This window comes from Budorcas taxicolor, chromosome 2, assembly GCF_023091745.1.
Source record: "Budorcas taxicolor isolate Tak-1 chromosome 2, Takin1.1, whole genome shotgun sequence".
NCBI lineage: Eukaryota > Metazoa > Chordata > Mammalia > Artiodactyla > Bovidae > Budorcas > Budorcas taxicolor.
This window is the reverse complement of record NC_068911.1, coordinates 39300920-39325396: the sequence shown is the minus strand read 5'-3', so window position 1 is coordinate 39325396 and position 24477 is coordinate 39300920. Positions and strand designations below refer to the sequence as shown.

Sequence of the window (24477 nt, the reverse complement as noted above, 5' to 3'; positions counted from 1 at the left end):
ACCAGGCTGCCCGGCCAGAAGACCCTTTCGGCCAGGAGAGGAGGCGGGTCTCCGCCGGCCCCGCCCCGGCCAATGGGGGGCGGCCCCGCCCCCCGGCTCTTAAGGCGGGACCCGCCTCCGGCCAGGCGACTCCGCAGCCCGAGCCCGAGGCAGGGAGAGACAGACGCCGACTGCCTCGGGACCTCGCGATTCGGGACCCCGGCAGCCAGGCTGGAAAGCACTGAGGCCGCGGCGCGTCCCGCCCGGCTCCCGCCGCCGCCGCCGCCGCCCGGTGAGTGTCTGCCGGGCTTGAGGGCTGCGGGGTGGGAACGGAGGGCGCCCCGGGCGGGCTGTGCACACGCGCCGATCACGCGCGCGGACCTCCCGCCACCGCCTCCCCCCACCACCACCCCCGTCCGCCGCGCGCACACGCACCCAGGGCGGGCACGCGGGCCCCCAATCCTTGCAAGATCACCTGGGCCAACTCGCCGTGCGCCCCAGCCCGTCCCCCTATCTGGTAGTCCTCGGACGCCGACAGCTCCACGGCCTGGGGTGAGGGCGCGCGCGCGCGCGCGCGTACGCGGCTCACCGGCCTGCGGGGCTGCGAGCAGACAAAATAAACACCCCCTCCCTCGCTTCCTCCTCCCACGGCTGGGCCCTCCGGCATGACCAGTTTTATGAATCAAACCCCTTTGAGGGGATGGCTAGGACAGTCTTAGGTTACTTCTACCTCCTGGAGTGACACAGTCTGGTTCTGGTCACCCCAACCCCGATCCCCGCCCCCCTGTGCAGATCCACGGCCTGGGCTCGGCCCTGAGGGCCCATGTCACTCAGGGCAGAGCATGGGGGCCACAGGCATGCAGCCCCATTGGAGCCGGGTATGGACCTTGCCTGGCCGGCTGGGGTCGTACTCCAGGTATTAGGCTGCCCCATCTCTGCCTCTTCCAGGGAAGGGGCTTTGCTTAGGCTGAGAACCCGGTGGCTTGGAGCCAGCCTAATCTATTGTGTCCCTGGGCTGGCAGCCCTGGGGCCTGAAGGCTGCGAGGTCCCCTGTGGTCACTGGCAGGCCAGTTGATTGGTGCCAAGCATTCTGCCTCACCCCCGTTAACGATTACCACACCAGGGTCGCTGACTACCCCTCCCGTTGGGGCTGAGGGGTGGAGTGTGAAAGGTGGGAAGGAGGAGGTGGCCCTGAGGGTCACTCTGCTCACCTTCTGCACCAAGGGCAGGTGAGGCCCCGGATGGAGTGTGGCATCAAGACCCAGAGGCCCCACCTCCAGGCCAGGGCCCTCTCCAGGGCCAGGGGGCGGGGTGGGGGGGGGTTGCAAGTCAACTAAATCTCGAGGTTCCATCCCACTAGGCTAGACTTTGGGCATTGGGGACGCAGAGGGGTGGCTGGGCAGGTGACCTCCGAGTGGGGTCAGCAGGTTCAGCGGGCCATGACGTCCAGTATGGGCCCAGCTATTGGCAAGGCCCAAGAGGGCTGAGGCAAGCGGGCGCAGGGGGATGGGAGAGCCGTCCCCTGAGTTTGCGGTCTTCTCCCAAGGGAATTAGCCCCCAGAGCTTCTGTAAACAGAGTGTCAGAGGCAGGAAGAGGGCTCTGGTAATGAGCAGCCCAGCTGGATTCCCTCCAGACCATTATCTGCCCCCCCACACTCCGGCCCAGGGAGGATGAGCACACACGTGCCAGGCTGGGGGCCTGGGCACTGACTGTCCCTACCTCCCCCAGCCTCCTGCAGCTGCAGACTGGGACCCGAGGGTCCAGAGGGTCAGCTTGGGTGGGTGGCCCAGGGCACTTGCTGGTATGGCACCACGCTCTCCAGACCCTGGACGTGGAGGAGGAGGGGTTCAACACGACAAAGTCCCTCAGACAGTGCCCACACCTGTGCTCGCCCCAGGCAGATGTCCCCAGGGAGATGCCCTGGGCAGGAGAGGGGTCCTGACCACCTCCACTGGTCCCCACCAGGACAAGTCCCAGGTAAAGAGAGCTGAGTCCTTGTGGGGACTTCTAAGTGGACGCCACCCCTGGCCCGGGCAGCTCCTGGGATCAGGGGGGCAGGGTCTCAACTGGGCCCTGGAGGCAGCTCCCACCTCAGCAGGCCAGCTGGCCAGTTCTCCTAAGTGACCGGAGAGAAGACTGGGTGAGCCCTGTATCCACAGAAGCAACCCTGACAATGGCAGGCCCTGAGCTCATGGGAGGGACAGCAGCGCCACTTCACGGGGTTAAGGGTCCCCCCCCGGAGCCCCCCTCCAAATCCCCTCCCTGGGCCAGGGAGCCCAAGGCTCTGCCAAGAAAACCAGCTCCCCTCACTGCTGTGGAATTTGAGAGTTCTTGGAGAAGCAGGAGGGCGTGTGTGTATGTCTCAAAGCACAGCCCAGTGGGCGTGTGTCTGGCGTGGGCATGTGTCTGCGCGCGCGCGTGACCGGAGCACGGCTGTGTTTAGGGGCAGGCAGGGGTGCCCTGAGGCGGGGCGGGGGCTCGGCCTCCTTCCTTTTATCGGTTTCCACATTCCAGAGGCAGCCGGACTGCTTTCTCTCAGCTGGCTGGGCCGCCTGGCTGGCCAGGCGGCCAGGCCCGTGGGCCTCCCCCGCGTTTCCTCATTCCAGCCTCCCCGGGTATGAGGAGGCTGGAGCGGGCGCCCCCACACACGCACCAGGCCACCTTAGGACTGGAAGTGGGGGCAGGCGAGGGGCCGGTTTTTTTCTAAGGTGGGGGACAGCCCCCACCAGTCTCCTCCCAGGGAATGCAATAAGGCTCTGACATTCCTTGGAGGCTGCCTGAGAGATTTAATTAAGGAGGAAGGAGGGAGCTGGCCTGCGCTGAGAAGAGGCTGGGGTGTCCCTGGGGCCCGCAGGGGCAGCAGTGAGAGGTGAGAGGCAGGGTCGTGGTCTGGTTCCCCCCCCCCACCGCCAACCGATGCCACCTGCCCACCAATCAGCTCACAGACCCTGCAGAGGGCCTCCTCTGTGGCAGGGTGACCGAGAGCCCCAGGCATGAGGGCATCAGAAGAGCAAGCACCCCTCTGGGCGAGGGGCTTCTGCCTCCTCACACCCTGTCTAGACTGCAGACAACCTGGGCCCAGCTCGCTTGGGGCTGGTGGCCTCCCTTGGTGACTAAGGTCTTCCTCTGGCAAATTCAGGGTTAATTGCAGGGTTAGGGCCCTACCTGATGGGTGTCTTGGCCCTGGGTGGGGACAGGGCAGTGAGGAGGGCCCGTCTCTGAGCCCAGCCCCGGTGGCATCACACTGGCGCGTGCCGACGGTGGCATCTAGACCAGCCCATTCCGAGTTGGGCTGCAGGTGTCCTGCGGGGTGGCACCTGCACTGACCAAGAAGGTGTGTCCTGCTCCCCCGAGGGCTACCTGAAGCTGGCGACTGGCCTTAGTCACTGGTCTCCCTGCCCTGGGCTGACAGGTCCGGCGGCTCCCAAGTCACCCACAGTGCCCCAGACAGCACCCACCCGGAGCCAGCAGCTCCCGCTGTGGAGTGGGATGGGGAGGGGGCCGGCCCGGCTCTTCTGGTGCTGCCGGCTCAGGAATCAGGCTTCCGGAGACAGGGAGCCGACTGCCATACAGACTGCCTGCCTCGGCGACCCTCTGCCCAAGGATCTGTGAGGCCAGGCTAGGCAAGGAGACCCACCCACCCAAAGAGCTTCTCTGAAACACAACTCTGCCCGGTTCTCACCCCAGAGAGTCTTACTAAATTGCCTGGGGGAGGGCGGGGTCCGAGCACTGGAACTTTTCTAAAGCTTCCTGGTGATTTTCAATGTGCAGCTGGAGTTGAGAAGCCCTGTAAGTGGGAGATGGAAGGGAAAGGAAGGGAAGGGACCAGAGGAAGTCGTGGCGTGGTGTGTCAGGCCCTATCCACAGCAAGAACAGAACCGGCTGGAGGTGGTGACACCAAGAGTGGTGGGCCCACCCCGCCCCCACCGCCGGCTTAATCACAGGGCAGGGCGAGGATCCCCCCCACCCTCACCCTGAGGGCTATCTCTGGGGAACCTGAGGCTCAGTCCCCTTGGCTCCTTCCACCAGGGCCCAGGATCGAGACCCCCGCCTGCTGGGCCAGGGGCTGCTGCCCGCTAGGGATGGGGAGGCGGGTGGACCGGACCCGGACCCAGAGCCTCCTCAGACACGTCAGCGAAACTGGAGCCAGCCGTCCTGGCTGCCGGCACAGTCCCGCCTGCCTGGGGGGTTGGCAGACTCCTGGGCTGGGCTACTGCCAGGCCTGGCTGGCCGGCGCTGGGAGCTGCGGGGTCAGAGCCGCAGCCCAGACCCCGGGTACCCACTCTGCAGCGTCGGGTGCAGGAAGGGGCGTGTGCCTGCTGCTGTCTGCCTGTACCCACCTCTGCCCACTGAATAGGCACGGGAGACGCTCCAGCCTCAGGTCTGGAGCCTGGGTCCCGCCCACTCGCCAGTCTCTGCCTGACCCAGGGCCTGTGTGTGAGTAGGTGCCTGCAGGTGTGTCCCATGCTAAGGGGTGGGTGGGGACACTCTGGGTCCCCGAGAGCTGAGATGACCACGTTCTTACTCACAGAGTCCCTCCTCCTGTTCCCCACCCCCCATCACATGCTGAAGTGCCGGCCAAAGGACAGCTCATTTCCCCCCACCCCTTCTAGAACGAAAGATGCCCCCAGCACCGCCCCAGCCTGCTTGCTCCAGCTTCTCCCGCTTTTCCATGCCCAAGCACGGCAGGCAGCCCGTGTGTGGAGGCCCCACCCTGGGCCCAGGAGCCTTGTCTGTGCTGAAATGTATGCATCATGGCTCCCCCACCCCACGCGTGCAGAGGTTTCATGGGTGACACCCTCAGTAGGTCATGTTTACTGACCCACTTATTTAGAGACCACTCAGAATGTTCTCCAAATACAAACTAAACAGTTCTGAAACTCGGGGGCTGTACCCACCCCACGCCCCCTGCTTCACAGATGGGAACTGAAGCGAAGGGCTGGGGCCAGGCAGCCAGTACAGGCAGTTGGATCCCAAAGCCCCACCCCGGCTCAGTCCCCTGGCGGGCCCCGTAGTGGGGCCAGGCCAAGGCGAGTCCATGAGGGGTGGGCAGGCCCTGGACACTGCCCCCCACGCCCCATCCCAGGGCTGTTGCCAGCACCCCGCCCCCCCCGCCCTCTGCAGAGGGAGCGGTCCCGCTGCCCTGCTGGAGTCAGCAGATCAGATATCAAAGCCCAGGCCCCTGGTCCTTCGGAGCTGCTGAAATTGCAAGGGCCAGGGCAGCCGTGACCCCGGGGAGACACTCCCGCCCCCAATGCACACACACACACCAGCACGCGCCCAGACGGGCGGAATCGCTCCCAGAACTTGTTAAAGGAACTTCCGCATTTCAAACAAACAGGAGAACAGGGAACCACAACCCTGGGTGCTCAGAGCCAAGTCCAGGTGAAGCAGGGCTAGGGAGACACAGCCCACAGGTGAGGAGGGAGCTCAGAACATGTGTAGGGGCGGAACTGACCTTCGGCTGCCCTACCACCGCCTCTCCATGGTCAGCCTTTACCCTCTGGGGCCCTCTCATCGGTTCCTGGTGGCAGAGCCCCCAGAGCTGATGGCCCCGAGCTGTCACCTTCCCAGGCCTCAGTGCCAGCCCCTCTGGATGAGGGAAGTGGGGTTCAGGTGAAAACACTCAGCCCTGAACCTCAGGGCTGGGAGGCAGGGTGGCTACTGCCTGTGGGGTCTTCCTGGCAGAGGATGGCACCCCCTACCCTCTGCCAGCTTGGCCAGACCCCCAGCATCCCTGCCTCCCCCCGCCCATGAGGACTTCACTGATTAAAGGGCCAGCAGACTATAGAGGGAAGCTCAGAGTCCATGCCAGGCCCCTCCTCAATGCAGAATGGGAAACACACCCAATATGCATCTCAGGCCCCCATAGACCATGCCTGGCCCCTCAGTGCCGAGCACCCCAGCCCTGGGAGGTGTCCTTTCTGAAACGCCAGATGGACAGACGGGGAAACGGGTGCCGAGACAGCCTGCTGTCTGTGACCTCACACCTTGAGCGCCCCTGACCCAGGGCTGCCATACTGGAGTGTGGGGCTTTTAGCTGTGACCTTGTGTAAGGCCCATGGGGAGCTGAAGCTGTAGGGGTGGCCAGGCTGGCCGTGGGTAGGGGCCCCCGTCCCCGAGCCTGCCTACTCCCGTCCTGACCCTGCCTGCCCTCTGCCAGGAGGGTGACTTCAAGGGGAGGTGGCTCACCCCCGACACGGTGAGGGGGCGGGGGTCGCTCCCAGCACATCTGGTGGCCAGGCCATACCCGCCCCTCTGAGTCAGTACGGGTGGAGCGGGCCCAGGCGGGGGAGGAAGCTGGGTGCGGCCCAGAGCCCCCCAGGGACGGCGCCAACGGGGCTGCAGTGCGCTGGGCCTCTGGGTTCGGGCTGAGCTTCCCCACAGTTCACTCAGCAGAGATGTTCTCTGGGATGCAGGGAAGCAAAAGCCGATGGGGACACCCCTCGGGGAGAGGACTACAGGACCTAGAGAGCAAAGGCCGAGGCACAGGCCGGGGTCAGGTCTCCGGAGAGTGGTCATCAGCGTTAATGACCGAGGGGCAGAGGGGACCCTGCAGGTGGGTGGCTCTATGCAGGCCCAATCTGGTGACAGGCTTTTACCCAGAGCTGGCCCGACACCATTGCGGCCTCTGGAGGACCACCTGCCCCTCCTGGACTCAGGTCCAGGAGCCCACGACCCCGGGGAGGGCAGCCCGGTGCACAGCAGTGGGCAGCACACCAGCCGGGGGGCCCTGTTACCTGCGTGGCTGGAAGGCTGGCCAGTGTGGGGGAGGGGAAGCTGAGCCTCAACACAAAAGGCCCTTGTGTGAGCTGGAGGCACCTGGAGGAGATGTGTGCCGGCCTCTCGGGGTCTAGGGGCCCACGGGGCGGGGGGACTGCTGCTGGGGTGGCCCCCAGCTCCCCGCAGAAGCCTAAGTGAAGGGGGCCTGTGCTGTGGCCCTATCCTGTCTCAGGCAGTTCAGGCTACGAGTGGGAGCTGGAGCCGCTGGAGGAGCTACCCCACACGGGCAGGACTAGGCCCTGTGTCAGGAGGGCAGGCCCAGCTGCACCTGGACGTGGTTAAGGAGCTGGGCTCCAGCTCAGATTTCCAGGCAGCGTGAAGGCAGCAAGTGCCTGCGCCTCCAGGAGCCCCTCTTCTGTCATCTGGGAGCACGGAGAACAGCTCCCACCTGGAGGAGCTGTTGGGTGACGCTCGGTGCCACTGGCGCGTGGGGATGGCAGCTGCCCCTCCTATGCCATGCCTGGCCCAGAGTGGATCCTGAGAAATGGCGGAGGATCCGCTCTGGAGCATCTCCAGGCTTGGTGCTCTCTCCACCACGCAAACTGTATCCCCTAACCTGCACCCTGGGCCACTCCAGGGAGGCCAGAGCCCCCCACCTTTAGTTCTGTCATCATGGCTCAAAGATGGGGGTGCCTGGAGGCCGAGGTTCCCTGCCTCCCCCTCCCCAGGAACTCTCCTGCTGGCTGCGTCCTGGGCAGGTCTGACTTCGCAAGTGGAAAAACACCGATCCCATAGTTTCCACATGAGGTCTTCCTGCTGTGGTCTCTCCTCACTTGCAGGATGCGGAGCGTGGCGGCGGCGGCCAGGGGCAGCCAGCTTCTCTACTTACGCGCTCGGCCGCCTGCCCACCCGTCTCTCCCGGATGCTGCGGGAGGGGCTGCCGCTCCAGGACCTGCATTCTCCCTCCTTTGCCATCTGCCTCTGCACAGATTTTTTTTTTGGGGGGGGGGATGTTTTGGGGGAGGGCACAGAGCCTGATGCTTTTTGACCAACACGTATTCTCTCTGAGCTGTGGAGAGGCTGGAGGGCTGGAGCTAAGGGTAAGGGGGAGGCCAGCTGTTCGTGGTCTCTGAGCGTTTGGGAGCCGGGCCCCCTCTGTGTGCGTCAGTCAGCCCACCGAACCCTGGTGTCAGCGCAGGAAATGGCAACTGATACCATGACGAGGCCATGTGACCACTCACAGTCACATAGCGAGGGAGTGACGGGGCAGCGGCAGGAGCCCGGCCCCGGCTCAGGGGACCTGACTCACAGCTCCTGTGTGCTGTTGGGTCTGAGGGTGGGGAGCAGAGGGGGGCTGGGAATTCCCCTCCTGACCCTTCCTGGAGTGGCTGTCCCCTGGGGCCCCTGACTCACGGTCTCCCGTTTCCCTCTCTGCTCCCAGGGACCAGAGATGCGCTCCAGGGCCCCCCTGCGCCTGCTCCTGCCGCTGCTGCTGCTGCCAGCCCTGGGGCCCGGGGCGCAGGGCTGCCCACCTGGCTGCCAGTGCAACCAGCCACGGACCGTCTTCTGCACCGCCCGCCAGGGGACCACCGTGCCTCTGGACGTGCCGCCCGACACCGTGGGCCTGTACGTCTTTGAGAACGGCATCACCACGCTCGACGCAGGCAGCTTTGCTGGCCTGCCGGGGCTGCAGCTCCTGGATCTGTCGCAAAACCAGATCGCCAGCCTGCCTGGGGGTGTCTTCCAGCCACTGGCCAACCTCAGCAACCTGGACCTGACTGCCAACAGGCTCCGGGAAATCACCAACGAGACCTTCCGCGGCCTGCGCCGCCTTGAGCGCCTCTACCTGGGCAAGAACCGCATCCGCCACATCCAGCCTGGCGCCTTTGACGCGCTCGACCACCTCCTGGAGCTCAAGCTGCAGGATAACGAGTTGCGGGCACTGCCCCCACTGCGCCTGCCCCACCTGCTGCTGCTGGACCTCAGCCACAACGGCCTCCCAGCCCTGGAGCCCGGCATCCTGGACACCGCCAACGTGGAGGCGCTGCGGCTGGCCGGCCTGGGGCTGCGGCACCTGGACGAGGGGCTCCTCGGCCGCCTGCGCAACCTCCACGACCTGGACGTGGCCGACAACCAGCTGGAGCGTGTGCCCCCTGCTGTCCGGGGCCTGCGGGGCCTCACACGCCTGCGGCTGGCCGGCAACACCCGCATCGCCCAGCTGCGGCCGGAGGACCTGGCCGGCCTAGCGGCCCTGCAGGAGCTGGACCTGAGCAACCTGAGCCTGCAGGCCCTGCCGCACGAGCTCTCCACCCTCTTCCCCCGCCTGAGGCTCCTGGCAGCCGCCCGCAACCCCTTCAACTGCGTGTGCCCCCTCAGCTGGTTCGGCCCCTGGGTCCGGGAGAGCCGCCTGACCTTGGCCAGCCCGGAGGAGACGCGCTGTCACTTCCCACCCAAGAACGCCGGCCGGCTGCTCTTGGACCTCGACTATGCCGACTTTGGCTGCCCGGCCACCACCACCACGGCCACGGCGCCCACCACGAGGGCCGCCGTGCGGGAGCCCACGCTCCTGCCTTCCAGCCCGGCTCCCACCCAGCTCCTCCCCACGGAGCTGGCCACTGAGGCCCCGAGCCGGCCGCCCCCCACGCCCCCGACTGCGGGGCCTGTGCCTCCACCCCGGGACTGCCCGGCGTCCATCTGCCTCAATGGTGGCACCTGCCACCTGGGGGCGCGGGGCCACCTGGAGTGCCTGTGTCCTCAGGGCTTCACGGGGCTGTACTGCGAGAGCCGGGTGAGGCCGGGACCCAGGCCCAGCCCCGCCCCGGCCACGCCGCGGCCCCTGCCCCTGGGCATCGAGCCTGCCAGCCCCACGTCCCTGAGGGTGGGGCTCCAGCGCTTCCAGCAGGGCAGCGCCGTGCAGCTGAGGAGCCTCCGCCTCACCTATCGCAACCTCTCGGGCCCCGACAAGCGGCCAGTGACGCTGCGGCTGCCCGCCTCTCTCGCCGAGTACACCGTCACCCAGTTGCGGCCCAACGCCACTTACTCCATCTGCGTCCGGGCCCTGGGGGCTGGGAGGGTGCCTGAGGGCGAGGAGGCCTGCGGGGAGGCCCGCACACCCCCAGCCGTCCGCTCCAACCACGCCCCGGTCACCCAGGCCCGCGAGGGCAACCTGCCGCTCCTGATCGCGCCTGCCCTGGCCGCCGTGCTCCTGGCCGTGCTGGCCGCCGTCGGGGCAGCCTTCTGTGTGCGGCGGGGGCGGGCCGCTGCAGCTGTGGCGCAGGGCAAAGGGCAAGTGGGACCTGGGGCCGGGCCCCTGGAGCTGGAGGGGGTGAAGGCCCCCCTGGAGCCAGACCCCAAGGCATTGGAGGGTGGTGGGGAAGCCCCGCCGGGCGGGCTGGAGTGCGAGGTGCCGCTCATGGGCTACTCAGGGCCCAGCCCACAGGGGCCCCTCCCAGCCAAGCCCTACATCTAAGCCTGGGAGGGACAGACCGCCATGGGCGGGCCCTCGGCCCCACTGGGACCGGCCAGGGGGTGCTGCTGCCACATCAAGGAGCTTCTCAGATTTGGACGATGAGGACACGTCAGGACCCGGGCTGGGTGACCGCGGCATGCCCCTGCCCATCTCTGGACCTCGGTCTCCTCTTCTGTGAGACGCTGGAGCCCAGGGATGACCCTCTAAGGGCCCCCCTGCACGAGTGTCTGGAGGACGGTGTCACCTCATCCTCTGCAATGTGCAGCCCCTGGGGTGGGGCTGGCCCTGCCGTGTGCTGGTAACACAGGCCTGGGGCTGCCAAGCCCCTCCACCCTAAGGAGACTCTGGGGGGCCAGTGAAGGAAGCCCCCGGAAAAGAGAGCAGAGGGACAGCAGGACTGGGGATGGGGGCAGGTGATCCTGCCTCGGCCCTGGGGAGCGAAGAAGCAAAAGAAACTGGAAAGAAAGATGCTTTAGGAACAAGTTTCGCTTTTGTTTTTTTTTTTAAATGTATTTATAAAAGATCCTTTCCCATTTATTCTGGGAAAATGTTTTTCAAACTCAGAGACAAGGACTTTGGTTTTTTTTTTTTAAAGACAAATGATGATATGAAGGTCTTTTGTAAGAAAAATAAAAGATAAAAAGAAACACGCGTGTTGCTCGGCACAGCCCCAGGGTACCTGAACGGAGGCGGTGTGAGGGCTCGCAGGGTCGGCCTACAGCGGGGAGCTGGGAGCCGGGACCCTGCTTCCCAGCAGGTGCAAGGCCCCAGTCGGCACGCCCTGGGCTGTCCAGCTCACCTGAGGTGCCCGGTCTAGCCTCCCGGGGAGACGGGGGACCAGGCGGGAACAGGGAGGGGTGGGGGGCCGCTTCAGCCTGGGGGCAGGGGGGCGGCCTTCCCCTCCCCAGACCCAATCTTCTCCCAGCAGGAGCTGCCAGGCTCCCGGGAGAGGCTGGGGAGAGGCTCGCAGAAGACACAGACCCCCGGGGTTCCCTCCTCGGGGACCGGTCTGACCAGCAGTGCACTGCCCACCCTCCTCTGGGGAGGGGTGCCTTGAGCCGTGTCCCCCAGGCCCACGACGGCCCTGGACCAGGTGGGGTCAGCCCTGCCTATGGCCCCGTTGCCCCTCCGCGTGGGCTCAGGCAGGGAGACCCCAGCCTTCTGCTCCAGCCACAGAGATGGGGCTGTGGTGGAGGGAGCGAGGTCCTAAGTGGCAGAAAGCCTGTGGGCAAGCAGGTGGAGGCCCAGCCCGGGCTGCGAGAGGTGGCACCCACGGGCAGGAGGTCTGCTGGCCCGAGACCCCCCTTTACTCTCTGCACTGGGGGGGACACAGGCTTCCCAGAAACCCTGCACTATGAGTGTTTTCCTGGAAGCCGCCGGCTGAGGTGGGGCAGGGCCAGGGAGGCTGTGCACAGCCCTGGCTGCACCAGGTGCTAGGAGTTTGGGGAGAGGAACCAACACAGACACAGACACCCGCCGCCACCTTTTCCAGTCACCCTCTGGAGAGAAGGGAGGTGGCCCTGGGGGGCCACAGAGGCCCTGCAGAGGCCCGCACAAGCTCCCCCCAGGCCCCTGCCCACTGCCCTACACAGGTTGTGGCCCCCTGGGCCCCGGGCTCACTCAAGTGGGAAGGAGGCGGCCCGGCCAGGCCTGCGGAACAGGCCCTGCAGCTCTGGGCGTTGATGTCAGCGCTGGCCACGCGAGGCTCTGGATTCAATTATCGGCTGCGGAGGGTTCTGGCGTGAGCAAGGCAGAGGCAGGCGGGGGGCTGCGGTGGGCAGAGGGACCAGGGTGGAGCCCTCCCCCTGAGGCAGCGGCCCAGGTGGGTTTCCTGTGCCTGGGTCCCATTAGGGGAACGGCTCTGGCGAGGCCGGCCCTCCCCTCTGGCGGCCCTGTCAAAGGGGCCATTGTGGGCCCGTGGGCTGCTGCTCAGCACAGTGGCTGCTGAGGGAATGTTTTTGCTGCAAAGCTAAACCTGGTGAGTGGGGCGGCAAGGGGGGTGGGTGGCAGGGCCCGCAGGAGGCAGGCGGGGCACTCATGCCAGCCTCCCCAGAAAAGGTCTTTGGGCCTCCCATCAGAGTAGGGGCTGGGCGAGGAAGGGGCGACTGGGGACCGAGTGGGGTACGCACAGCCAGGAGGCAGCCACGACCCAGGGTGACCGTGGGTGGGGAAACACCAGCCTCCGACCGGGTCCTCGAGACCCCGGGGCTACGTGTGCCCTTCAATCCCTCTAAGGAGAGGCTCCCGGGCGCAGAGCCGACACCTGCTCCCTGGCCCTTGAGGGGCGGTCAGCCTCCTGCCTCCAGGAGCCGGGAGGGGCCGCAGAAGCTCCGGGTCTCCAGGGAACACGCTGGGATGTGGGGTGGGTGCCTCTGGCCAGAGCATGTTCCCAGCCTCCACCCTTATGCTCAACAGAACATCGATTTCTCTGGCTTCAGCTTTTATGCACTGGTAACATCTGGAGAAAATCCTCCATTCGCCTCCACTCAGGGCTGGTAACTGCTGACTGTTCACCCAGCCCAGGGGCAGGGCACCCAGGACAGGTAGTGTTTCTGCCTCTCCAGGGCTGGAGTGTGAGCTGCTCGGTCAGCCCCAACGGTAACCCCCGCCTCCACCCTGCACAGAAGTGCGGGGTGGCCGTCTGCCTGGGCCCAGCCTTAGGGATAGGACCTGCTGCCCCCAGGGAAGGCACAGCTGGGAGCAGAGACTAAGACCCCTGGGAGGGGACAGGGAGGGGCATGTGCCTGACCCCTCTCTGGCCTCCTGTAGCTCTTACTGTTCTACTCAAATGAAGGTGGAAAATCTGTAAAATAAAGACAACGAGCGGGTGCGGTGGAGGCCTAGGTGGTGCGCGCAGCTGACACCCTGCACGATTCCCACCTTCAGCCCAGTCAGCAGCCCCCGACGTCGCAGGGGGCCCCTGTGGGGTTCTGGCTTCTGGGGAGCCTGGGGGTAGAGGGCCCACCAGCTCTCAGGCCGGCCTGGAGGCTGGCATGTAGCCTTGGCGTCCACTGGCTTTGCAGAAGGCTGGAGAGTCCCAGCTCCTCTGCCAAGGGCGTGGGCCCAGTGGGGCAGCGGCCAGGACTGGGGGATGAAGGGGGCGGGACACTGGCCTGGCCGCCCATCTGGGAGTGATTTGAGAAATTCCAGGCCTCGCTGGCCCTGTGAGGCTATTCTTAACTGCTGTAATTACAGGGTCAGCCTTGGCCAGTGGCACCATGGGGTCTGGGCATCGTTAACTCCCCCAGGGGCCACGCTGGGGCTGGGCGGGGGCTGTTCCTGCGGGGTGGGGGTAGGTAACCAGCACAGATCAGGGGCGGAGTCTAGAAGGCAGGAAGTGGTGGGGTGAGGAGCCCTTGATGGTCAGCGCGGACTCCCTTGTCCAGGCTGGGCCAGTCCCCTCCCTCTGCTGGGGGGCTTGCAGAGAAAGGGGTGTCTGGCCTGGGGAAGCCTGGGGGATGAGATACCAGTGCAGCACCAGGGCTGGGGAAGGGGCTGCTGGACACGAAGCCAGGAGGCCTGAGAGCCCTAAGTCCTCCCATGCAGGGAAGGGGTCCTAGTAGTACCCCTGGGATCCCCATGGCCAAGAGCAGGCAGGGGCCTCATGCCCACTGTGCGCTTTAAAGGAATGTGGGGGGCCTCACTCACCCTCGCCCCCTCATCTGCAAAATGGGCCTTTCCAGCTCCCTGTCCTCTCCCTGTGTCATGAGAGAGGATGTGAGTCGAGGGTTTCTGCCCCCCAACCGTTTCCCCTTCCCTGGGGCTCTCAACGGGGCCACCCTGGCAGGAGCTCCTTGGGCACTCAGCTTGCCCCCTCACGGCCCGCCCTGCTCCATCTGTGACTCAGTTTCCCCAGCTGTAAAACGGGAGAGGAAGGGGCTGGATGGCCATCCAAGGACCAAGGCCCCGTCCGAGCTCTGACCTCTGCGGGTCCCTGCCTGGGTAAGGGGTTCAGCAAGCCACACTGAGTCAGAGCTCGGGGACCAGGTTCCACCTCCTCCTCCCCCAGCCCCCTGTACCTGATCCCTGCAGCTGGCCTCCCCAGGCCTGGGCAGTCCCGGCACCGAGCTGGCTCGGCCAGAACCCTGTGGACGCTACCGTAAACCCTCCTGCACGCACCTGCAGGAGGGTGGGCGGATGAAGTGACTGCCCACACCCCTGACACATCCAGGACTACCAGTGACAGCGTGGGGCCTGGGCTGGGGTCTCACCAAGCCTGCGGGTCCAAGGCCTGCCTCCAGACCCCATGTTACCCCACGTCACCCCACGTCTACCTCTCAATCGGAGCCTCGGTGTCCCAGTCCTCAGCCCCACCAGAGCATTCACAGCAAAATCAAGCGCATCCCCACATACCTTGTCCCCCACCTGCTGAGTCACAGTCTCCTCCCCAAAGGCCAAAACACACCATGAGCCCCCATGCAGAAGCCTGCCCCCGACCAGTGGCTCACGTTTATACACATCACGGGGCCTTCGACACTCGCCAGCTGACCCAATGCTCCGGCCACTCCTACCTGGGAGAGGTGTCCAGGGTGAGCGAGGTGAGGGCAGTGGAGAAGAGCCGGGTGTCCCAGAGCTTGACTTCACGCTCTCGCATCTGCAAGGAGGGGCAGAGAGGGGCTCAGAAGGGCCCATGCAGGAACCCCGGGGCCAAGGACATGGGCTGGCACGGGGGCACTTGCCCCAGAGCAGAGCTTGGAGGGCAGTCACGAGGGTGGGGGGTGGGGGTAAGGCACGCCAAGGAGGGAGGATTTGGATTTTCACGTCCTGCCCCTTTAAGAACCCATAGGTGACAAGGGGGTGGGGCCCTCCATGGACTCTGGTCCCTGGGGGTGTTCACCACAGTTCCCAGGGTCAGGCTTAGCTACTGCAAATGGAATCTGCCAGTTCTCAGCGGCCGTTGGTCCCCTGGGGCTCTGAGACCCAGCTGCACGCGGGGCAGGGCCGTATATGGACAGGCCTGGAACCGGCCGTGGCCCCTGCCTTCCAGAGGGGCTCGTCCCGCCCTCGTGGTGTGTATGTCCGGTTTGGCCATGAGGAGCCCTACCTGGTTGAAGCCAGTGGACACGAGGTGCTCCTGGGTGCCTGTCCATACCAGTCGGCCATCCCTGCTGTTCTCATGGGCCGGCGTGCTCTGGGGGAAGAAAAGATGGCGTTGAGCCCCAGGGCCCTCCTTGGGGGGTCCACCCACCCGAGGGCCCCTCGGAGGGCAGGAGGGGCCAGCTCCGCACCCAGAGGGCCGACCTGGCCACCAAGCTTGGGCTTAGTCTCTGTCCGGCTGCCCTGTGCACTGCCAAGGCCCCTCTTGAAGTGGCCATGGGGCTCGGGATGGTGGCACATCCCTGTGGGTGCCCCAGAGGGGGTGCTCGGTTGCTGGTCACCGACCTCTGCCGGTCACCGTCCTCGGGCTCTGGGACCCAATGCCCTCCTAGAACTTCATTTTCCCGGCTCATGGCCCAAGCTGCCTGCTTCCCAGAGCTGTCGCGAGGATCAACTGAGACCACATGTGATAGGAACAGGCCTGCCACAAAGCAGCGTGCAAATCGGGGGATTACGAGAATTACGGCTGCCTCCTGACACTGCCAGGGGGCCAGGGAGAGGGCCTGGTGCCCAGCGCAGGGAACAGTCACTGGAGGGGGCAGAGCACGGCCCTCCTGTGGTGCTGGGGCTGCTATCAGGAAGGCTTCCTGGGCCAGGGAGGGGAGGTGGGTTCACACTGCGGGCGGCCCTGTCCCTGGGGCCCAGGCAGCGGGGAGGGGAGCCGGGGGGGGGGCGGGGAGGGGCAGAGGAAATGCAAACAGCTCCCTCCCAGTCACCCTGGCCCCTGGAGCCTGAGACGAAAGACCCTGTTACCAAAAATAGCTCACCCCAAACCGTGGCCAGCTTCCTCCAGGCTTCCCACGATCTCCTTGGGAATGAATGAGGGAGGGAGGCGGCTGAAGGGAGCTGGCCCGGCGCCCCCTCCTCAGCCCGCGGAGGCCGACCCCGGCGTGGGAGCCCGTCGGAAACAGCTCCGTGTCGTTGAGGAGCTTTTCTCACTGCTCCCTTCCCATCCGGCTCGAGTCGGCACAGGAAGTTAGGCTGGAGCCTGAGAACTGGGGCCCGACGTCCCTCGCTTCATGCAAGATGGGCTGAGGGGTCGGGGCGAGGGTCAGTTCCGGAACCGGCACCCCAGGGTCAGTCATCAGCGTCACTTGGGCTCTCTCGCCCTCTCATCGGTGTGCAAACATCCCGTGTAAGGAGTGCCAGACAGCTCACACAGCTTTCGCACACCCTTTGTTCATTCAACAGCCCTCTCCCTGGCCAGGCACCGCGCTGGGTGCTGGCAGTAGGGCTGGACACTTCTCAGATGGACGGTCACGTCCTGGGTGAGGCAGGACTGCTCACTCATCTGTTCTTTTGTAACATGAATATCCGAGCTGCATGTGACACTGGGCACTGGGGACACAGTGAAACAGAAAAGGGTCCCCACACTCAGAACGTGCAGGCTGAAGGGCCCACGTGAATCAAATAGAAGCAATGATGTCAGCAGGTTAGGGCGCGAGCTTCGGGTCAGACTGGCTAGGGGAAAGCCAACAGCTTGTGGCTCAGTTTCCTGACCTGAGCACCGTAACGGACTTGCTACTGCAGAAGTGTTTGGGGGTGAGTCGGGCACAAAGCAATGTGCTCTTTTCAAAACGACGGTCATGGGGCACACGAAGTATAATTGAGGAAAGGGATTTAAGATAACAGTTGAGTTAAAATACGAAAGATCGACGGGCGCGAGCCAGTGTGGGGACCGGCATCTGTGAAGGGTGGGGCCTTGGAGACTCAGGAGGCCAGCACAGCTGGCACAGGGGTCTCAGGGGAGGGGGTTTCGGGGGAGGCGGTGGCGGCACCCGGGTCCTACAGAGCCTGTGGGCAGTGAGGGAGCCTTTCCCCTCTAGAGGCACACGTTTGGATGGAACGTTCCTTGACCTGTGTCTCCCATCTTCCTATTCTAGGCCTGGAGAAACCAAAGGCACAGAGAGGGGAAGCCATCTGCCTCAGTGACCCAGCAGGGCAGTCGCCCGCCCACCATCGTTCCTGTTCTCAGTAGACAGAGCTGACGGAGGACCGGCGAGGGGACAGGCTCGACCAGAGGCAGCAGCACCCAGACCAGGAGCCACCCCCACCAGGCAGCTTGGGTGTCCAGCTGTCACCCTGGGAAAGCAGGTGGCGACGGGCAGGGCGGTCCGGCTCGCCCCATGGCTCTCCATCCCCGCCTCGGGCCTCAGAGGGCACAGCACCTAAGAAGTGGAGGGCAGGTCGGAGCTTAGCCTGGGCCCAGCGCGCCTGCTGTGGGTACACCCGGCTCAGTCTGCCCAGGGACCATGGGAAGCCCCAGCAACTAAGAGAGGCCTCTATCCCAGAGGACTAAAGTGACTTTCGTTTTCAAACCTGGCAAGTTCTCCCCTGACCTCAGTGGGACTTGGGAGGAGAAGCCTCCCCTCGGGATCCCCAGGTTCTCCTCCTGAGGCAGAGGGCAGGAGGCAGCATGGACCCAGCCTTGTCACAGGGAGCCCCTGACGGTGAGCCAAGCCTGCGGGTCAGGCCCTGGGGTTCCCCTCTCACCGATGGCTAGGTGTCCTGCAGGTGGAGGAGTCCCCCCTCCTCCGTCCATGTCTCCCCCACACCTGGCCCCAAGGAGAGAACAGGAGGGCTGCAGCCAGGCAGCGCCTGCCCAGCTCGGGCGCATACCCGGCATTCCAGCTGCTGCAGTGCCGCCAAACCCCCTCTGTCGCCACGGCAACGCTTCCTGTGAGGGGCAGGGCGGCTGGAGGAGCAGCCCTGAGCTGGTCTGGGCCAAGGGGACCTTCTCTGGCGGTGAGACGCCCCCATCACCCGCCTGCGCCCCTTCTCAGTCATGATGCTGGCCCCTAAGCCTGCCTCTGTCTGCACCGGGGGTCCTCTGACTGCTCCTGCCCAGGCCGGCCGGCCCAAGCCTCCCCATCCCTCGGCATCCCCTCACCGTGGCAGCTACCTTCCCTGGCACGGCCGTGGCTTTAGGGCCTCAGCCACCCCCTCTCCCCGGCCCCTGGGGCCCTGGCACAGTGAAGGGGCTCTGGACCCCCAGGGCTCTGGAGTGAGATGGACCCAACTCGCCTCCGCTGTGAGCTGTTGTGACCCTAGGGACAAAAGTGACCAAAGGGCTGACTTGACAGGATGCTCAGGAGGGTGGAAGGAGGCTGTGCATGCCAAGGGCCTAGGACACAGTAATCCGTCATCAATGGAACCAAAACACAAAGCGGGGGGCGTGAGCAGGAGGAAGCCGCCCAAGCATCTCCTGCTCCAAGCGCCAGCTGCCAGGGGCCAGGCCCAGAAAAGACAGTGGGGGAGGAGCCCCCAAGTCCCAGCCCACGGGGATGGCCCAGGGACAGGGGGCGGAGGCCAGAGGGAGGGCAGTGCCCGCTCTGGGTGAGGAGTATCCCGGGAGGAGGCGCTCCCAGAAGGCTTCTCCCCCGAGCTGGCCCCTCAGCTCATGCCGACCCGGCCGCCAGCAGCGGTTTTCCTAATGGAAGCCAGGTGCGGGCCAGATGCCCCGGCGGAAGCGGGGGGGGGGGGGGGGGGGGGGGGCAGGGCCGGGCGGAGGGCGGCATTCCAGGCCCCGCTGCCCCCGCGCCCGTGGGCTGAGGGGCTGAGCACAGGCACCGGCCCAGGAGCGGCGAGGGGGTGGCAGCCACCCACGCTCTTCCCAGGTCTCCTCAGCCCAGAAACCCCCTTCAGGGGGGCTCCCCCCGCCTCGCTGAACTCGCAGCCCTTGGACGGCGGCCACTCCATCTCCACCTCAGCACCGTCGCCGCCTCCCCCTCGCTGGGGGGGACGGAAGGGAGGAAAGCGCTCAGCTGGGGGACGGGCCAGGGGCGCTGCCTGGCTGGGGCTGGGATGGAGGTGCCCGGCGCCGGGCCTGCACGGACCCTGGCGAGGAGAGGGCGACAGACCAGAGAAAGCTGAGCGGACAGCGCCCCCGTCTCTCTCCTCGAGCTGAGCCTGGTCCTTCTCTCTGGGCAAACACTGGAGGCGTTCCGCAGAAAGCTGCAGGGAGGCCGGCTGTTCAGGCTGCCCTGAGGCTCAAACGGCTGGCCCACTGGTCACAGGGCGATGGGGCCGAAGGACCAGGGCCAGCCTTGTGGGTGGAAGCACGGCCAGGGTGGGGCCAAAGCCACTTCTGCTGGGCCTGGCTCACCTGCCAGGACGGGGCCTCCTTTAGGTGGTTGGCCAGTTGGAGGTGGAGCTGACTGCCCTGTCCTAGACAAAGAGCTGCAGCTAGCTGGGTGAAGGTGTGTGTGTGCCCGCCTTGGGGGACTCTATGTGTGTGTGTACATACTGGGTTGGGGGAATGTCACCCCCTGGCTACTGCTACTTGGGTTTAGACTGGTGGATGTGTGTGTGTGTATCTGTGTGTGTGTGTTGTGTGTGGGTGTGTACGTACTGGGTTGGGGGAATGTAGCCCTCTGGCTACTGCTACTTGGGCTTAGGCTGTTGGATGTGTGTGTGTGTCTGTGTGTTGTGTGTGTATGTCTCAGGGGGAATACAGCCCCCTGGCTTCTGCTGCTTGGAGTTAGACTGGTAGTTCAGCCTTGACCTCGGGCGGGAACAGGCCCTAGATACGGAGCTGAGGCATCTGTGCTGGGCCTGGGGCCTCGCTGGGGAGCTCTTCCCACCAGCTGGTGCCAGGACCCTGAACTGCACTGCACCTTCCTTGGGAAAGATAGCACCTCAGCTTCTAGAAAAACTTTGAAAAATGTAAACCCATCCACCTCACTGCTGCCTTATAACCCCGACAGCTCCCACGACACAGGTGACAGGCCCCTCGCTTGGGCTCCTGGGCCAACCTGTCCTGCCCCAGGCTGTCAGCAGTATCACCCCAGCCTCTGCCCCGAGCCAGCTCCCCGGGGAAGTGTCAAAGCGCTCCCACAAGAGAAACCCGTAGCAACTGCCCCGTGTTGTTCACTGTGGAACATTCTGTGCCTGGCAGCGGGCTGCCCTCAAACGACTGAACGAGTCCCCAGTGGCTTGGTGCCTGCAGCATAAACCCGCGGCCTGGCCTCTCTCTTGGAACTTGAGGGGCCACACGCACCTGTGCACAGCCAGACACGGACCAGACACGCTCAGGGCCCAGGGCCCATGGGTCGGGCAGGCCCCCCAGTGCTGGCTGGGAGACTGGACCAAACACGCTCAGGGCCCAGGACCTGGAGGGGTGCAGAAGGCAGGGGCTGGGTCTCTTTGCTCCTCTGTGGCCAACCTCCGCTGACAGTACCAGGAAAGCTGGGAGGGGATGAAGGTCTCAAAGAAGAGGAACTTGGCATCTCAAATTAGCTTTCTGAAGCCACAGGATGGCTCCACTGAAGGCCTGTGGGCAGCCTGGCTGCGCCCCACCCTGTGGTCAAAGCTGGACCTTCCCAAGGCTCAACACGCTTCCCAGAAACAGCCTGAGCAGCAGGAACCACCACCCAGGTGACCCTCATGTGCCCGCTGGGCCTGGGCCAGGGCACGGGCATGGCAGAACCTGTGTGCCAGAGGCCGGCTGCCCTGCCCACACCTGCTGCAGCCTCATCCCAGCCCTGCTGCCCACACGACTCACCTGGGCAGCCTCAGGCTTTGCTCTGGGGTCGAAGATCCGCAGCTGCTTGTCCTGGAAAAGCCGAGAAGAGAAAACAGCACAATTAGGGCAGGGAGGGTCTCTGGGGGCCAGTAGGCCGGCCTCCAACCCCAGGCTCTGATGGTCCTGCCCCGCAGTACACAGGGCAAGCATCACCCACCAGACAAGCCCTCTCCAGCCCAGGTTCCTCCTCCTCACAGCAAGGGGCAGGCCCCCCTGCCAGCCCCAGGCACCCATAACAGAGAACCCAGTGGCAAGGGTTCACATTTCCTGAGCACCTACTATGCGTACGATCTCGCCCCATCTTTCTAACCACCTTGCGAAACTGTGCTATCCCATGACCCCATCAGACACAGAAACCAAAGCACAGAACCAAACTCGAGGTTCCCAGCTGCCATACGTGTCTGGGCCTGTTCAGGCTAGAGGGGCTCACAGGACAACATCACTTCTACACTGAACCTGGCGTCTAACCAGGATGGCATGCTTACACATCCATCTAACACTCAGCATGCAGTTACTGGTTCAGAATACCCAAAGGTGGGGATGGGAACAGATAGAAAAAGAAAAAATAAAATAAAACAAAATGCCCATGCTTTAAACAGCTTTATTTCTGTGGAATAATCGCTCTGCGTGTGTGAGTGTGTGAACGTGTACACAAACACACATGCATAAAGAACTGGGGGAGGGGGACAGAATCTATATCCACTGACTATTTACAGGTTTGGCCGTGATGAACTGTTAAATGCAAAAGGGAAGATGCCCAGTAATTCGTGGTGGTGTGATTCTACTGTGGTTAAAAATAAACAAAACCTCCATTTGTCTGACCACATTCCTGTATGTTTTGCAAGAGTGCTGAGTAAGGAGAACGGTCTTGACAGGTACGGGACGTGTGTTAACACTGGGAACCAGGGCTGAGGCAGGTGAGAGGTGGTCAGCTTTTTATTTTTACATCTTAGCATGGCTCCCCTTTGTTTCAGTCAGCACGGTTCATATTTTCTTATTTCAAAAAACAATCAACCAGCGATGAACAATTGGAATTCGAAATGTAAAACAATATTGCTTATATCAGCACCCCCCAAAAAAACACCCCAGAAATATTTAGCTATACATCTAACAAAATATATGTAAGATGGACACAAGGAACACTACCAAACTCTGATGAAAGAAATCACAGACTTAAATGGAGAGCTAATCCATGTTCACAGTTAGGAACACTCAATATTGTCAAGATATCAGTTCTTCCCAACTTGACATACAGATTCAATATGATCCCAATGAAAATCCCAACACGTTACTTTGTGAATATCAACCCACTGATTCTGAACTTTATGTGGACAGGCAAGAGACTCAGAATGGTCAACACAGCAGGAAAGGAAGAGAACAAAGGTGGTGGACTGCTGGTCTGGAGTATATCCTAAAGCTCTGGGAATCAGGGCAGTGTGGGTCCACACAAGACAGACAAACAGACCAATGGAATGGAACAAAGCACGGAGAGAGACCCCCTTAGCTACAGCCAGCTGGCCTCCAACACAGGAGCAAAGACAGTCTTTGCAACAAATGGCACTGGAGCAACTCGGTATCCACATGCAAAGAAATCCATCTGGGCATGGACTTTACGTCTTTCACAAAAATCAACTAAGAATGGAACATACACTTAAACATTAAAATGCAAACCTTTATTATAAAACCTCTGCTGCTAAGTCGCTTCAGTCGTGTCTGACTCTGTGTGACCCCACAGACGGCAGCCCACCAGGCTCCTCCATCCCTGGGATTCTCCAGGCAAGAACACTGGAGTGGGTTGCCATTTCCTTCTCCAATGCATGAAAGTGAAAAGTGAAAGTGAAGTCGTTCAGTTGCGTCCGACTCTTCGCGACCCCATAGACTATAGCCCACCAGGCTCCTCCGTCCATGGGACTTCCCAGGCAAGAGTACTGGAGTGGGGTGCCATTGCCTTCTCCAATAAAACCTCTAGCAGACAGCATATGAGAAAACCTCGGTGACCTTGCGTTTGACAATATAAAGAACTCACACTACAAAAAAAACACAAATAACCCAATTAAAAATGGGCACAGGACTTCAATAGACACTTCTCCAAAGATACACAAATGGCCAACGAGCATGTGAAGAGATGTTGAACATGATTAATTCCCAGAGAAACACAAATCAAAATCATGGTTAAGATTTTGCATCTCTCATCATCGGAATGGTTGCTGTCAAAAAAACCCGGAATAGGACTTCCCTTGTGGTTGGGAGTTTAAGGCTCTACCCTGCTGATGCAGGGAGCATGGGTTTGACTCCCAGTTGGGGAAGTTCCACATGCCATTGGGTGTGACCAAAAATAAATGAATTAATTAATTAAAAAACACCCAGAATATAACAAGTGTTGGTGAGGATGTGGAAAGTTGGAACCCTTATGCACTGTTTGTGGGAATATAAAACAGTACAGATGATATGGAAAACAGTCAAGCAGTTCCTCAAAAAATTAAAAATAGAATTACCATATGATCCAGCAATTCCACTTCTGTGTATAAACCCAAAAGAACTGGGAACAGGGTCACAAAGAAATATTTGCACACCTATGTTCATAGCAGCATTATTCACAAAATCCAAGATCCAGAGGCAATCCACGGGTCCACTGACTGATGAATGGATAAACAAAACGCATTCAATGAAACATTATTCAGACTGAAAAAGGAAATTACGTCACATGCTATAATATAGAAGAAGCTTAAGGACATCATGGGCTTCCCTGGTGGCTCAGAGTAAAGAACCTGTCTGCAATGCAGGAGACCTGGGTTCAATCCCTGGATCAGGAAGATCCCCTGGAGAAGCAAATGGCAACCCACTCCAGTATTCTTGCCTGAAGAATTCCATGGACAGAGGAGCCTGGTGGTCTATAGTTCATGGGGTCACAAAGAGTCGGACATGACTGAGCAACTGACGCTACTGAGGAACATTATGCTAAATAAAGTCAGTCGGTTATAGGAAGACAAACAGTGTATGATTCTACTTATACGAGATGTTTAAAGTAGTCAAATTCCTAGGTATGGAAAATAAAATGATTACGACGGGCTGGAGAAGGGGGCAAAGAGAAGTTGTTCAACGGGTGCAGAGTTTCTACTTCAGAACAATGTAAAATACTTAATATGAGAACTGTACACTTAGAATGGTTATAGTAGTAAATTTTATAAGCGTTTTTATGCCAAAATTGAAAAAATAGCTATCAGTCCGCAAAAAGGTAGGGAAGACCCATACATAAATGAATATTACTAGGTAAGTGAAATAATTCAATCTGGAAAGGGTACACATTCCATGATTCCACCTATGTGACACTCAACATCCAGGAGAAGTCGAATCTCTTACGGAGACAGCACAAAGATCAGTGGTTGCTGAGGGTCTGGGAAGAGGCAGGCAGGCATGAACGGGTTAAGCACGGGGCACTTTCTTAGAGGAGCAGAACTATCCTGTGTGATGCTGTAAGGAGGGACACAGGACGTCGTGCACTTGTGGGAACCCACAGGAAGTACGTGGAGTGAACCCTAATGTAAACTGTGGGCTTTAGTTACTGTAGCAACACTGGTTTAACTTTAACAAGTACACCTCACTGATGCAAGATGGAGCGGGGATGGAGGGGGATATATGACTCCCGGCCCTGCCTGCCTGGTCCCTCCCGGGTGCCTGGGATGC

General features: G+C 62.3%; 2 protein-coding genes across 3 annotated transcripts in view; one reads left to right on the top strand and one right to left on the bottom strand.

Moving 5' to 3' along the window:
• The window catches only part of CORO7 (coronin 7), a 60495-nt gene that overhangs the window by 20790 nt on the left and 15228 nt on the right, over positions 1 to 24477 (bottom strand). For both annotated transcript variants that reach the window (XM_052664255.1, XM_052664260.1), the window contains exons 7-9: positions 20773 to 20823; positions 15217 to 15303; positions 14684 to 14766 (exon numbers count right to left, since the gene is read on the bottom strand). In XM_052664255.1, coding sequence (XP_052520215.1) covers positions 14684 to 14766; positions 15217 to 15303; positions 20773 to 20823 — 221 coding nt within the window. The remainder of the gene's footprint in view (positions 1 to 14683; positions 14767 to 15216; positions 15304 to 20772; positions 20824 to 24477) is intronic.
• VASN (vasorin) lies at positions 149 to 10737 on the top strand. The gene is made up of 2 exons (XM_052664268.1): positions 149 to 271; positions 8145 to 10737. The coding sequence occupies exon 2, from the start codon at positions 8154 to 8156 to the stop codon at positions 10170 to 10172; it is 2019 nt and encodes a 672-aa protein (XP_052520228.1). The 5' UTR covers positions 149 to 271; positions 8145 to 8153; the 3' UTR covers positions 10173 to 10737.